The sequence below is a fragment of the Mesitornis unicolor genome, unplaced genomic scaffold, assembly GCF_000695765.1.
Source record: "Mesitornis unicolor isolate BGI_N332 unplaced genomic scaffold, ASM69576v1 scaffold1863, whole genome shotgun sequence".
Classification (NCBI taxonomy): Eukaryota; Metazoa; Chordata; class Aves; order Mesitornithiformes; family Mesitornithidae; genus Mesitornis; species Mesitornis unicolor.
In genome coordinates, this window is record NW_010172365.1 from 31,130 (window position 1) to 47,517 (window position 16,388).

The 16,388-nt window shown below is 39.4% G+C and overlaps 1 protein-coding gene across 1 annotated transcript in view; it reads left to right on the forward strand.

The window, feature by feature from the left end:
* Positions 1-11,933: 11,933 nt before the first annotated feature.
* Positions 11,934-16,388, forward strand: part of COBL (cordon-bleu WH2 repeat protein) — a gene marked incomplete at its 3' end in the record, with an annotated part of 90,042 nt that continues 85,587 nt past the window's right edge. Inside the window, exon 1 of the mRNA XM_010180339.1 lies at positions 11,934-12,134. Coding sequence (XP_010178641.1) covers positions 11,935-12,134 — 200 coding nt within the window. The remainder of the gene's footprint in view (positions 12,135-16,388) is intronic.

The window sequence follows — 16,388 nt, forward strand, 5'->3', positions numbered from 1 at the left end:
GTTCTCTGCCAGGCTGAAAACTTGGCTTTCTCCAGGGTTAGTGGCAAAACTCCCATTGCCTTCACAGAGTCTGGGTTTTTTTTGTTTTAGCTTTTATCAGCTGTGAGGAGGAAACTCTGTAGTTAATCCCTTCCAAAATCTTATGCTTTCATTCAGTGTTCCCAGGTGGCAGCTTTCAGGTCTGCCACCCACTTGTGTAGCCATGCAATGCCAAATTTTAATGGGCTTTTCATATAAGTTGAAGTTTATTTAGTGATGTTCTTTGCGTGTATTTTCTTGAAAAATATTTATTGTTTTTTTTCAGCCATTGGTTTGATTTCAGTTTAATTGACAGATGGAAGGATAAGCCTAATATAATAGCTTTTTGTAAGTCTCTGGAAAGTTGGTGGGTGTTAGATAGGAGGGGCCATGTAACCACCTTACTCAGATGATAGCTGCAGGTTGAAGTCCAGAGTTGAATGCTCATTAAGTGCTCCAAAACTGAGAAAAGCTTCAATGAGAGTTGCCACCTTTTTTTGATACCAAAATCAGTCCTGACAAGACAAGGAAGCTGAAGGAAGTCAGACATCATTAATATTGCTGTGTCTTTGTTTTTGACAAGGAGACAGAAATCTTTTGGTTAAAAGACCAGCTCTAAGCTATCATGTTGTTTGATGCTTGCATATGAGGAATGTGTGCCTTTTGCCATTTCTAGTGTAACTATGGCAGTTTATGTTACAAGGTAGTCTAATTTGCCCTGCTGCTTCTGTGGGTTTTGTAGGCTCTTTTGTAAGCTAAGTTTGCAGCTAGCTCAGGCGTGTCTACACAGTATTGCTGTCACTACTGTGATGCCCCATCAGTATTTACAGAGCAGTCTCAAGCATGTTTGCATTGAGTTATCTCTGAGTAGCGTTTAAAGCTCCTAAGTAGTAGATACTCTCACTCTCTTGGTAATGTTTTCTCATTTATAACATGTAACACCATTCGCATGCCTTCCAGTCTGCTGATGGGGATGTTGCAGAGTCTTGGTTTCACTCTGTAAAGCCTGTACCGGCCCAGACTCATCCCTTCCCTCTGTCCTGGGCCAGTGCCACACATCTGTAAAACGCCCAGAATAATTGTCCCTGATTTGAATGTGTGTGATAAAGAGGGAGGGTATTTTGGTTGCTTCCTTTCTCATTTGATATTGTCTGGGTGTGTTGCTATGCCTGATTTAACAAGATTTTCTTCATGGTATGCTCTAGTTTTCACTGTATGAGGCTGTTGATTGCTCAGTTGATGCCACGTTCTTTTTTGTTTTGCGAGATTTAAAATTGGTTAAGTGCCACATGTGCCTACAGGATACATTAAACAGAAGTTTCAGTGGAAACTAACTAACCAAATTGTTTTTGCTGACATTTTAAAATCATTAAAACATTTCTGTTCTTACTGGATAAATCAGGATCAAACTTCAGAGTCCTACTAATCAGCTCTTTGGTGTTTTAAGTGTATTTATCTGTGTTAACATTTGCAGTTTTCTTTTTCATCAGATTCTCTGGTTTTATATTAATGTACATTAATAATGTAGTCTTAGCTTCAGTATAGAATTTGAGTAGGGTTTATTTACATTAAGTTTATGATTTGCTTTTAGTAAATCAATACTCGAATTTCAATTTAAACTAACAATTACTTGATTCCTGTGTCATTTAGAAAGAAGATAATATCTTAAAAGTGAAAGCAAAATGTATGTGATTCTCATAAGAAATTTTTTTAAGGAAATTAGCACCAGGAACATACACAGAAAATCAGCTGAAGCACTGGAATTTCCTGATAAAAGCACCTGTGGCACCCCATAAATACAGGGTCTGACAACAGCTAAGACTGTTGTGGATATTTCTTTATCTCACTGGCAGTGCGTATTTGCTTCATTAACTTTTTTTGATACAGTGATGTATATGATTTCTTACTGCGTGATGGAGTATGAATTAAGACCGAATTATAAATGCTAGTTAAGAAGATGATTAAGAGAGTAAGGAATGCACTGTCATCCCTGATTTTGTTTCTCTGTAAGTGAATGTAAATTGTATCTCACAAAGATAAATCATTAGATCTTTTAGGGAATTTTTTTTCTAGGTCTAAGGAGAAGGTTGTCAGCCCTGTAGTTCTAGTGCTGGCTTCTCCTGGGACATGGAGTTTACTATAGAGTTAGAATTTACAAAATAACTACATGAAAAAGAGGACAGATTCATTGGTCTTCTAGATTGGATAATCCAAGATAAATAAATTGTATTTCCTTGTCTATCCTCTAGTGTGTCAGCAGATACGGACTTAAATGTATATGAAGCGACAGTGGGCTTTGGATGTGGAGACAACCGTTCCTTCCCTGCCCCAAGAAATTTGATGTAAGGTCAGACATGACCTTGCTTCTTCAAGGGCAAGTAGGCTTGAGAGGAAGCACAAAGGCCTTCCCCATTTTTTAGGAGAGCATGGTGCTGCTGGAAGATAAATGGCTTCAGTAGGCCTGCCTGCCATGCTGTGTGTCTGTTCTGCCTGGGACCTTCTGGCTTAAGAGACTAACTCTGGATTTCAGAAAAAGCACAGATACCTTCTGGCCGGCAGCCTGTAAAGACATAGAGTTAGTTACTATTGATTACTTTAATTGCTGCCTAGAAATATGTGTTTTTGTGAAGCCTTTTTGGATCTAAGGGATCCTCTGGAACTGAGCCAAGGTGCCTCTCTTCTCTGCTCCGCACCCTCTAACTTTTTGTCTCTGCCCTTTTCTTTGGTACATTGGGGTGTGTAGGTTTTCTGAAGTAACTGTGATCTTGCCACCATTGTAGACAGATGAATTCAAACCTTTGTCATGGAGGTAGTGCAGTAACATAAATTTAATTCTGCAAATTCTCCTTCAACTAGCATTACCTGCCTGTTTTTGTGGGATCTGTTTGTAGAAGGTTGAATGAGTGAAATGAACTTCAGTTGCATGTTCCTAGAGCATTCTCACTGAATGAGAAATGATGATCTGCCAGCTCACAGTTACATGTATTAATTTTTGCCATAGGTGTACTTATTTAAGCAGGTAATAATTCTAAACATAATTCTTCCCTATCTGCGCTTCAGATGGATGCTGTTTTAACACTTTTTCTAGTTGAGACAGGTATTGATAGGAATATTATTCTGTTGTAATGTCAGTGGTTTTCCACTGGCTTGTAAGATTATTATAAAACTAGGAATTAGCTAGCATAGTAAATCATACCAGAATTTCACTAGCTATATATGTTGGTTTTCTCTGATTCTTTCAAAACTATTCAATCTTTGGTGTCCCTTGTAAACAGGCAATAAAGAAAGCACTTTACTGCAGTAGGGCCCTAATATACAGAGTCTTCAAGCCCCTTGAGAGTGGTTTTCAGTAGGTGATAGTGAGGTTACAAAGTCTGTGGGCACAAAACCAGAGCACAGTCTGGGTTATGTTTGCTCAGTAATATAGTGCAAACGCACCTTGAAGTTGCATCTTAAATGAAAGTGCAAGTCACCACAGGAGAGTTTATAAATCGGTGTTACTAAGCAATAAACTTGTATATTTATTTATTTAAATACCCTTATTGAAAGTGATTGTTGATAAGAGATTAAGAAAGGACAACCACTGAAATCTGTACAGCACCTACAGGAGACTTACAATACAGTGTGAGTATTTCTGAGGTAGCCTCAGGCTTGCATAATCACATCTTTAGTCACTGACCCCTCTAGAAACAAATTACCTTCTCATTGCTTTCACTGGTTTGCAATTAATAAATATGATGAAGACTAATGTAATTATTCGATGTTAATAAAACCTGTTCTAACTAATAAGTTATCTTTCCAGACCTAAGAGAGTTACTGGAGAACTCAACATGGAGTTGTGTTACCTGGCACAGACCAGTGAGGTGAAGGCTGTGGCATCCTCACCATAAGCACAGCTGATGGACAGTACAGTGGGTGCATCTGAAGGATGTGTGTTTGCCTACAGTGTGCAGAGGATGCAATGCCAGCAGCAATTCCAGCCTGCTTGGAAATTCTCTGGGCTTTGTTTTCATGCCAGTGTTTTTCCACAGGTGAGCATGGTTAGTAAGAATCCAGTTAGCCAACATGAACCTGACTATAACTTCGTGAATAATGCTGGGAAATGTCACTAGCTGTCTCACCAGTTAATGGTATTTTAACCTTGTGGTTTTCACAGTTCAGCCACAGGATTTGCCATCTGCAGAGAACTCAGTGCACAGCGGCTGTCTTGCATGGTTGTAGCCTCTTGTCTGCTAAACTGAGAATCCTTGAAACAGCTCAGTGAAGATTTGAGAGCACTGAGAACAGAACAGAGTGCGCTGGCAGTAAAGCTCGGGCATTTTACAGTATAAGTTACAATGTTCTGGTGTCTCTCTAAGTATGTTTAAAATCTTAGTGTGGACACTTTTTTTCCATGGTTTTGGTTTTGTTTTGTTGGTTGTTTTTTTTTTTGCTAACCAGTGCCACAGTACTTAAGCTTCAGCAACACAAAAACAGCACCATTCTCTTTTCCTGTTTAAGCATACCATGCAATGTAGGCTGATTTAGTCACAGGTGAAGGAGCTGGATAGTATCTCAGACAAGCATGAGCAATGTGGTGTTCCCTTAGTGTTTTCCTTGTTGTTGTTGTTGTTGTTGTTATTTTTGTTTGGAATGGAATGGGACTAACAGCTCAGTGCTTGATAAGTGGCGAAAAAACTATGTGTGTATATAATGGAGGAAGAAGTCAAAATTACTGGTGGGAAGAAGATTAGATGGCTGGACACTGACTGTTTTGCACTGATGCATTGCTGGTTCTCCTGCAAGTGACTTCAAGAGCCATTGCTTGGTAATCTTTTGATTTTGGTCAGTGTGAAACTTGCAGGTAGTTTTAGCTCAGCCTGAATTTTTATCACGTTTATCCACATTTTGGTTCATCTAGGTTGTCTCCTCTGGAAGATGTGATGAAAAAAGCAAGGTTTCACCACCCTATCAATAGTGCTATTTTTCTACTTTTGCTTTTCTAGACCTTTTTTTTTTTTAAGGTGGGGCTTGTTATCCAACCTCCAGTACAATTTGATGGTGGCGTTTTGTTTTGATAACATCTCCCAAGCTAAAGAGTTAAAACTACTGGTGTATCTCTGACTCAGAGATGCAGTAGTATGACAGTTTAGATGTGACAGTTTAGGAATGTGGTGTTCCAAATTAGAGTAACACATCTATGCTTTCTTGCCTTTAGCTGCAAAAGACTTCTGTTATTCTTTAGCATGGGTTTCAGCAGATGAGACAAATAATAATGTAACATTACCTGCTCTCCCATTTCATTCCTCTTTACTGATGTGCAACCTGATGGAGTTGCACATGATGGCACCAGCTCCTAGTGTGGTCTTTGCTGCAAGCTGGATGTGTGGGCGGTATCTCAAAAGTCCTGTGATACAGCCTTTAGGCCAGACCTTGCAGTGCTTATTCAGGCAGTGTTTTCATTAACTGCAGCAAGCATCTACACAAATCCTGGGATTTGGCTGGTTTTTTTTAAGTATTTTCTCTAGGGCTTGTGTTTATTTTGTTTTGGGAACTGGTGCAGGTAGATCTGTTCAGTTCCCTACCGTGGCTGTGATTTATAGGTGGAAGAGCATTTGTAGGCTTCATCCCTGTTTCCACTCAAACTGAGGGCTCTCTAAAGTGGCAGCAGGGTGAACGGCATGGCCCGTGCCCTGCAGAAAGCCAGGTTAGTGTGCTCATGGCTTCTCCTGACCCTGAAAAATGACTGTACCATGAAGCTGATAGGCAAACTGCTTTCTGCTGGCTCCTGAGAGAACGCCTCAGTGACTGGAAGGAGGATTAGGCTTTTACTGGGCGATAACGGACTCCTAACCGAAAGTGTGGGTGATGCATAAAAAAGGGTATTTGAGGATACCAGCCGTAGGCTAAGAGATCATTTGTCGTTCAGCCAGCAGAGGAGCTCTCGATAGTGCAGCGCCGTAGTGTCAGTGCAGGAGCCTGAGTGCCGGCCAGATGGGAGCCGCTTCTCTGGTGTTTGGCAGCTGTGCAGCTCTTCACACACAGCAGAGCGACCAGGTCTCTGCCAGGTTTGGGGCACAGCTTAGCCTCGCATGAAATGGGTCACATCTGGGGAGGTGTCCCTGATAGCACGTTTTATAACAATGAGTTTATTCATTTGTACATTTGAGACCAGCGCAATGCTTTTTCATGATTGGTTGGTTGAGTTTGCGAAAGGTTTGAAATCAGAGATACAATGCTAGGAACTACTTCTTCCATTACACTGTATCATCTCACCTGGACTTTTGTTTATTTTTATTTAATTTCACCCTTGGGCAAGCTTGGTCATATACTTCCACCCCTGCTTCCTCTTCTACAACTACTCTCATTCAGTTTGCTTCTAGTGTTGTTTTCTTTTTTTTTTCCCTTCTGGCATTAAAACTTTACTTTTAAAATACGTAAAGCTGTAGGGTTTCTCATCAGTAGAATCAAATGGAAGATCAAAAATATAATTAAGTAACTTTCATTTCTTTGCCAAAAACAAATTGTTTTTCTTGTCTATTTTGGGTGACTTTATTACACCCGCAAGGGAATACTTTTCATCATGTCTGTCAGTGTGATCCTGCCTTAGAAATAGAGTACTCTTTTAAAAGTAATATAAAATTCAAAGAAATGCTTGAAAAGAGAAAGGCATAAAATAATTATATACCATAATAGTCAGGGAATTCAGAGTAAAGACTGTTAAAGAAAATGAAATAACTTTGTTTCAAAAAATAAAGTAACATAGAGAACCTTAATTGTTCACTGAGCCATCTCAACATGGGAGTGATCCAGTTCACTGGATCTTAGTATCTGCTGAAGATTTCAACTGTTTAGAAACTAATATTTTTTGTAATATTATAAAAGTTAATGAAATATTGTCAAATAATACCAAAACAAGTTATTATAAAAGTAATATGTTTTAGACCTGTAACTATGTACCAGACATTTAAAGGTGTAAGTTACCTATGTTGCACATACTTGTAATGAAGCAGTATATTTTGCCTGTGATAGACTAAATAAACTTGAGAATGTTCTTTGATTTTTTTTTTATTCCCTCACCTCCCCAAATAAAGAGCAAGCCAAAAACTCAGTGTAATTGTTCAATTTAAGTGTTATAGATGGCAAAGTGGAATTGAGCTCTAGTTTACGGTGTAGGGCTATCTGGATGAACTTCTGCCTCTTTAGTGGTCATGGACATGACAATGTTCTCCATCTCTGTGGGAACTGTTTAACTTTTGTTTTCCATTTTCCAGTTCTCAGGATGGCTTTATGTTGGCGCTAATCTGTTTGAATTTCCTTTACATTTGTGCTGCATTATAATTTTTCTGAGCTGCTCTATCTAGAAACTTGAAAGGATTTTAGTTACAAAGAGGGAGCTTGGCACACTGTTAATTCCAACACAGTGGGTGTCTTTTTCCCAGCCTGTGATCTGGGTTTTCTTTGCTTTGCCATGAGCAATGAAGAGTGAAAAAGAAATGTTCTCTGAAGGATTAGCTTATCAGGCTGGATCACTAGACAAGAACGTCTGCCATGCTGTTTCTTGATGGTTTGCAAGGTGTGCCTCAACTGCTGTGCAAGTTGCCAGGGAGAGTGTGTGAGTGGAGGTATTCATCGGCTTTTGGGGTTTTTCTTCCTCAAACGACAATGTGCATAGATTTCCTCTCAAAAGACTGTAGAAGTGTAGTCACCCAAAAGTCAAGAACATTTACTTCAGTGTTTCCTGTTTTCCACCCAAGGGACACTGTGCTTGGGTACTGTGCTCATTGCTGAGTGCTCTCATGTTGATTTATTCCTACTAGTTGTGAGATGGGGTGTGCACAAATGTCCTGGAGAAACCCTCTGCAACTGTTGCAGCCTTGTGCGTTGGCTTGGCTGGGTTGGTGGTCCTGCACTAGATGTTCACTGTATCAAAAATGAATGTTGCCCGTAATTCTGCTATGCTGAGGGTTGGTTGGGTTTTTGTTGTTACTGTTTCTGTTTGGTTGGGGGTTTTTTGTTTTTTTGGTTTTTGTTTTGTTTTGTTTTGTTTTAAATGAATGGTTAGAGAGAGAATTGGCATAGAAAGGACCAGAGTTCTACAAACTGGTGTACTATGGACCTCTTGCCAAAATCCTCCTGACATCCATGGGAGAAAGTCTACCCTGTACCTGTTAAGTTGCTTTTGCCTTGCAGGGCAGAGAGGGTTCCAGATTTTTTTGAGCATCATGGAAATGTGTAGGATTGGTTTAAACTTTATTTTATTTTATTTTATTTTTTTAATTTTTTTTGGTGTTAGGCCTTATTTGAGGAAGGACAGTCTTTGCATAGCATTGCCATAAGAGTGAAAGTCCCAGGACCACTTCTGTTTGAAAGTTTTTTCTGCATAGGATTGTAAAGTCCAGGTTGCATCCTATTCCTTGATAGTTATATATTAATAAAATGTAGGTCCAAAGGGCTTGTGTTACTGTGTCTTGAAGTTCTTAATCTGGTGAAACTCTTCTTCATTTCTGTTGCATTTCTTCTGTGTGCTGTACTACAGAAACACCAGTCTTGTTGGTCAGTTTGCTTGTTGTTTTTCCTTTTCCATTTTGAGAAGCCTGATGCTGTTACTGATAACAGTGCAGGTAGGTTATTTATGTATTTTGCCTAATTATTTCATGTCTATATGCATTTTTTCAGCTTACAGGAAGGTGAGATGAACTATTTCATCCCTTGGTAAAAGGCACTGTACGTTTCTGTCTTAGGATCAGCTGCTTGTTTTTATTCTGCCTCCTTATCAAGGGCTAGATTAAATCATAGGTTTAAAGTGTTCCTGCTCGTAGCTTCATGTGCAGACTGATAGTAGGTAGGGGGACTTAAGAAGTGTATCATTACTGAGCACAGTGAAAGATGTCTGTGGAGAAGAAGTTGCAACTGAAGAGTGGTATGCAGCTTTTTTACAGTGTGTTGTGTTTATAGGGTGGATAGTACCCATAGTTAGGACAGGCTTTTAAATCACACACTTTCTCTGTGCATTATTTTAGTGGGGGAACAAAAAGGCTTTTATTATGGAGTGTTTTTATGTTGTCCTTTATAACCATCGTCGCTCCGACAGCGAAACCTAAATTTTCATTAAATGGTATAGACAGACTTCTCAGCTGCAGTTGCTGGAGCCCACCAGAAAGCAGCTGCTCGTGCAGATCCAAGGTAGAGCTGGAGCTGTGGATTTCAGTCTGCAGCTCATGGAGCTGCTTTCTGCTACTGAGATGTTTCAGAAAGTTAGCTAGGAAATGCAGATCTGTGCCACGTATTGCTCTACAAATGTGAACTTTAATGGGATATGCTTCCACGGGAATAATTTGAGATCTGTCACTTGGAAAAGGTTGAAACCCAGACATTAAAGCAGTTGAGTGTTTCAACAGAAAGTGTAGTCGCTATTGTGGAACAGTGCATATGAGGTCACCTGAACTGTTTCTAGGCTAGAGAGACTGTAGTGGAAATGTTTTTCCTATTCCTTTCTCTGGTGTCTCTGAAGGAAACAGACCTCCACTGTCCTTTCCACACAAAAGGCGGATTGTAGTATCTCAAAGGCACTGACCGTGTAATGCCAAAAAGAAAACACATTGTTACGTATTTTATGGAGGTAAAGTGAACATCACTAGTCAGTGTATAACTGTTGCTTTTGATAGTGTGATGCCTGGTTTCCTGACACACACCCCTGCCCCAGCCCCAAGCAGTGTTGTACAAGGTGTGTAACTGCAGAATTGGCTTTAAAGAGTATTTCTTCCAAGCTCAGGAGACTTTCCTGCTTCCTTTCTTTTCACTCCCTTTGGTACTTTGTCAGGACCACTGTACTGGAATTGTCCCCCACATTATAGGACAAGCTTTAAAAATAGAACAGGAGAGCTTCTTATAAGAAGCAAGTTGACGTGAATCTCTGTAGCTACTTCTATTGATGTGATCGAAGTTATGGAGGTCAAGAATTACATCATTTGTAAATTGATCTGAAGTCCTTAAATGTTGCACTGCATGATCGTAAAGCTGCATTGGCATGATCTGGATTTATGTAAGACTCCTGTGTCTCTCACCACCTGCTTACAAATAGCAACTGTAGCCAAATGTAAAGGGATCTGAGCAGAAGATAAATCCCAATTTATTTCTTTTATTTTATAGACAAGTAAATAAATTAAGAGTTTGGTTCATGGACATATAGAAAGTCAAGGTACTTTGACAAACAATAAAGCCTTGAACTTTTTATCATTGTTTCCATGAGGAGGAGCATAAGAGCTGTGAGTTAGTGACTGATGACTGCATGACTCATTGGGTATACATAGGATAAAAAGAGAATGTTCAGGGAACAATTCCCATGGAAGAGAAATTGCTTTATGCTAGTAAATATGGCAGTAGCTCTCCCTGCATAATCGTAGAGAATGCTATTTGTTGTGCACACAGAAAATGAAAGGAGGTATCAGCGTCACTGCTCATTTCAGTGTCCCGCTGGGGTCTCATTGAAATGTGCATTTTCAGGGCAGCATAGTGATTTTTTGCAAGTTGATACATGTCATAGAAATTATTGATCAAATGCAAATACTGATTAAAAGATGCAGAGGATTTGGGTTGTTTCTGAACTTTTTGGTTTTTTTTATGATAAGATGTAGCTCTTACTATTTTCTCTGTCAGGATCTTACACTGGTAATCAAAACTGTATGTTTAGTCTTTTTAACTGTGAAAATACAGGTTGTCTTTAAGTAAAAAATAGTTTGGTTTGGTATTAATCCTGTTCAGTTTTAATTTAGTTGGTTTTTTTCCCCTGAACATAGTTTTGCCCTTGGCTCATTCAACCACTAAACTTTGCAGGTCAGAGTGTTTTTTCTGTGCTTTTCTCTGTTTATGTTGTTTACAGGGTGAAAATGATGTGCAGAATCATAATGTCTTCTCTTCCTGCACCCTAAAACCAAGCAGATTAAAAAATGCAGGCAGTAAGCCTGGGCAATAATTTCTCAGTAAATATTTTACTGTTTTTTTCCATCTGTTACACTAAAATCTGACTTAAACTAGGCATAAATCTAGTCAGAAGAGGTCACTGGGATATTAATCATCAGAATTAATCCTCTTAGACATGTGCTTGGTATGAGGCCAGCTATTCAGAAGTTTAACACCGCACATATGTTGCTTGTCTGTCTGGCAGCTTGCCAGCCGAGTGAACTTTGAGTTTGTGGTGGTTTCTGTATCTGCTGTCTCTGTAAAGTGCACTGCTTGTTTGGTGCGAGTTAGTGCAGCTTTTCTGTAGGTCACCTGTGGCACATAGCCTGCTACTGAAGAACGAAGTTCTCTTCAAAGTGCTTTGAAGGAGCTGTAGTCTCTTAGTGTTGCATGGTAAGAAGTGGTATCATTCATGGTTGACCTTTTCATGGTGCTTCCCAGTGAAGTACAACGAGCCAGATTTAATACTACTTACTCAGAGCAGAGAAGGAGACAATATTTCATGTAGAGTAACACTGTGGAACTCAAATATAACAGAATGAAACTTCACCCTGCGTCTGCGCCTGCTGTTCTGACTTGGAGAAAACATTCATTTACATATATACAACTCTTTCTTGAGTCAGGTCTGGGCTGGACCCAGTATTTCTGTTTCTCTCTTCATAGGAGCATGCTTCATATTTGACAGAAAAATGATTGTTTCATATCCTAATTATGGAACTGATTCATCCCCTAGGGTGTGGAAACCAAACAGTAGGAATGAGGGCATAATTTAAAAAATAGTGTATATTTAGGTAAGAGGTAAAATAAAATACAACTCCATTGAAAAGTTTCATGATAAAGAAAAATGGCTTGCATTAGAGGAACTTCCTAAAACAATCTGAGATGATGGCTTAAAGAACATATTTTCTTATTAATGTGTTGACCTTGCTTGAAAGAAATTAATTTTCTTCTTGCCTTTATTTCTCAAGGAGAAGAATGAAAGCTCGTGCTCCTCCTCCACCAAATCAACCCTTTGCAGCAAGTCGAATTCACAGTGAGCACAAGTCACCTGCAGAGACAGCTGTAATTTCTGAGCAGAGCCTTGTGAGCATGAAGGAGAACATGATAAACAGATCAGTGGACTTCACAGTCATTTTACCCAGCGGGGTGGAGCAGAAGAGCACAGTACAAGGAAGGTAAGGCTTTGATTAGCTCTCACTTTCTGGAGTCCTCTGTTCCCAGTGGGATATTTGCTGATATTAATACCTCTCTTTCTGGGTTGATGGGGTTTCTCTGTCATGCTTCTCTCTACCTTGTCGGCAGCTGTTGTACCAGACAGTCCTGAGAGCCATGTATAAAGGACTCTCTGCTAGGGCAGCAAGGATTTAGCAGCTATTGTGGCACTCTTTTCCCATGGATCACCCTTGACATGTGTATGGATCCGTCTCTTCCATGTAGTGCCACTGTGCTGGTCTTAGGTTGTATCACATCTCCTAACGCAGAAGAGCTTTGGTGCAGTGGAAGCGGGTGCTGCTGGCAAACGGCAATCCCAACAGTGTCTGGAGTCGTGCCCAGAAGCTAGCTCAGAAGAGGAATGATTCATCACATTCAGAGATCCTGCCTTCACAAATACATTGTGACTGTGTAGACAGAGAAGCATCGGCTGATATTTAGGAAGCCTTTTCTATATAAAAGTGTATTGCTTTTTTCCATGGGAAGAGAAAGAGGTTTTTCTTGTTGCTGGATACAATCAAGGGCAAATTGTATTGGAAAGGCAATTCTGAGATAATTTTCTTAACCATGGAAGCTCTTTCTTCTCCTTATCCTCTCTGTCTCATTGTTTTGCAAGAGAGTAACTTACTACTTTAAGAAAGAATTTGAAAGAGTTTTAAAAATATGCTCAATAATATGATGAAACTATAGCAAACAATGGTGTGGTCAATACTGGTCAAAAAACTGTAGAAAGTGATAGTACCAGGTTAGGAGGATATGTAGATGCCAGTTGATAAATCAAAGGCTGTGCTTATTTTATGTTTGGGGTTTGCAATAGTTAGTCTCCATTCCTGTAAAATTACTCTTCTTGGTCTGCTATATTAGTCTGTTTTGACCATTTGTCTATTAGTGTATTTTGATGGCTGAGGAGGATGTGTACAGCAGCCCATAGTGTTTGGTACTTCGTTCTTTCCCCTACTTTTCTTGTAGAAATTAGTGTTTGCTTAGCCACTCTCAGATCAGTGCAACTTTTGTGGGTTAGCCCCAAAGACAGTTTGATGTTAAAGGTTTTAAAGGAAAGCAGTGCTTGTCAGAGCTCTCAAATTATACATGCAGTGATCAAGTTATTATGGGGAGATTTGGACTTAATGAGACAAAGAAGAGACCTGTAAAGTAGAAAAAGATATGAAGCTCACTGTCCATTAGATCCTAAAGAAAGCTCTTATTGCATTGGCAAATGCAAGCCACCTGGGAGCTAATAACAGGCTAAGCTTCGTGTAGCATTTTGTATAGAGTGATACGTAATTGCCATATGTTTAGAAAAAAAAATTATTTTCCCTCAAAAAAACCCCAGACACTCCAAGAGCCCTGCAAGAGTCGTATTTTAATGTGACCTTCTGAAGAAAGCTGACATAAAAGCTACAGGAGCAGGGAGCAAATGGAAAATCCCTGTACAATAAGCATTCTGTCTCTCACACAGGTGTTTATTATCACTACCATTGCTATCACATAGAATCACAGAATGGTTTGGGTTGGAAGGGACCTTTAACAATCATTCAGTCCAACCCCTATGCCATGGGAAGGGACACCTCCCACCAGACCAGGTTGCTTAAAGCCCTGTCCAACCTGGCCTTGAACACCTCCAGGGAGGAGAAATCCACAACCTCCTGAGGCAACCTGTGCCAGTGTCTCACCACACTCACAGTAAATAATTTCTTCCTAATATCCAGTCTAAAGCTACCCTCTTCCAGTTTAAACCATTACCCCTCGTTCTGTTGCTACACTGACGCTGAGTATTTTGATTAGTAGAGTCTTTAGTTTGTGGACTAAAACCTGAAGGAAATGTCAAAAACTAAACTTTAGATGTTTCTGTGGAGTTACATATATCGTCTATGTTAAGCAACACAAATGTTCTCTGTGTTGTTCTGTGAAGGTGGTGACTTCTTTCCATTGGCTGCACAACGGAACTAGGCAGCAATTAAATTCCTGCTTGTGCTAATCTGAGTACGCCAGTGCATAAGTAGTAGGTGCCCTTCCTCAGCGCTGTCTTGAGCACTTGGGGTGAAGACTTAATGACAAATGTCAGGCACTGATAGCCAGCTGTGGGAAGATTACAGAAAATGAGGAGGGGAGAAAATCATCCCAACAAGTTATGAAATAAGAAAAGGGTGCCCTATAATGAACCCTGTATTATAGCGGCATCAGTCTGTGAGCAAACCTTGTGTGTGCTGCTGTTCTTTCTAACCACTGGAAGATGAAACTTTCTGCCCATTAACACTGGTTACATTTTTAGGGATGTGGAATAAAAAGGAAAAAAAAGTCAAGAGCATCTGAAACTTAGGGCATGAACTGTCTTAAGTCTCCAGGTTTGGGTGAAAGCTCAGGCTTTTTCATCTTTTTGCATTGTTTTGACATTGAGAACTGGACAGCTACAAAGTACAGTTATACTCAAAGCTAAACATTTAGTGATGAAGATGTTGGTTTAAAAACAAAATGTTTCATTTAGTTTTAAGCAAGTATGGGAGGCAGTGCAGGTAGTAAATTCTTTTCTCTGTTCACTCTTTTTATCTATGATGATATCATGGAAGGACATTTCAGACAAATTCTGTTGTTGTTTATACTGCTATAAATCTTCAGTATTTTCACTGCCATCATTAGAATTGCATTCTGTAAAATCTGCTTTTGGGTACCCTGTGGAAATAGCTTTTCTGTTGCAGAAAAATTTGCAAAACCTTGCCCTGGGCATCATCATAACGAAAAACAATTCTGTAATTTCAGGAAAACAGTTCACAGAACAGTGAAGTACACTAGAGGATGTTTGAGAATATAACTACTGTAGTTAGTTAGCATCACTTAAGGTTATTATAAATGAACAAAGTTAAAAGTCAAAATTATCTCTACATTTGTTCATTGTATGCAAGCATGTTGTTAGTTTTACTGTGTTGTCAATATAGAAAGTTCTGTAAATACCAACAGGAGGGCATAAAATTCTCATTAAATTTTCTTGCAAGACAGTTCAATAAAAAAAGGAAGTCCATCTTGTAGCACACAATTTATTACAAATTTTGGAAATATGTAGCGCAGATTTTAGGACAAAGTTGAGTCCTTAAGGAGTGTGTGAAGCAACAGAGTAGTATTAAAAAATGGTTTTCTTTTTTTAAGTAATTGCTCCCTGTGATGAACTCTGCTGTAAAACATGTGGAAGTATTCATGAAAAACTGTTGGCCTTCTCCCCCCGAAAAGGATTATAAAATACCCCCACAACTGATCTGTGTTTGTACTGTTGTATGAGCACTAACTGATGTGCAGCAAGGATAGGCATAGTGTTGGCCATTTACACATTTTGTGCATACAGATCTGTAGCAGATCCACACAAACTGTTAGCATGTCTGGCAGAGGCGATGGATAGACATTTAGAAAGAAAATCAGTGAAAAAGGTCACAAGGGTTACCAGAAACGTTTTCTGTTTGAGATACTCACAGGTAATACTTACAATGAATATCCTACAAATAAAGGTATCATGTGACTGTCTCCATTCGCACTGACATTGAGGAGGGCTTCCTGATTAACACAGATACACACATTTAGTGTCAGCAGCTTGGGGAGTCAGTAGTATTTGAAATACATTGCAGAAAAATGAGGATTTTTGAAGCTAAATGATGTTTGGTTTGGAGTTGTCAGCACATGGATGACCCCTATGCAGAAGAGAAGACTGGACAGTAGTTGCTCCTGCTGTTGCCTTACATGTTACACAAATTGTCTCATACATGTGATGTGCAGCGAGCAGGATACTAGAACAAATAATAAATGAGCTGAAGCTGTAGGCACATTCTGCAAATACTGGAGGATGGAGCTCAGCACAGAGTATGCATTATATGGAGCATAAAGCAAAAATCACAGAAATAATATTCTTACATAATTCTCAGTGGAATAAGTGATGCCAATTGTGGCCTTATAGCTCAACATACAGAACGATGTCACAAGATGCTGACTGTGTGAAATCAGCCCACGTTGGTAAAACATGAAAGAGGTTTTGTTAGAAGATGATAAACAGGGCATATACAGCAAAAGGGTTAAAATTAGCTTAACTAAATACTAAATAGGGGTCACGTCAAAACTACAGTAGTTCAGTATAGCAAGATTATTTTTCTAAAGCCTAGAACAATTTACAGAATGATTTATGTTGGACAGGGCCCCTGGAACTCACCTGCTCTAACTCCCTGCTCAGTGCAGGTCTC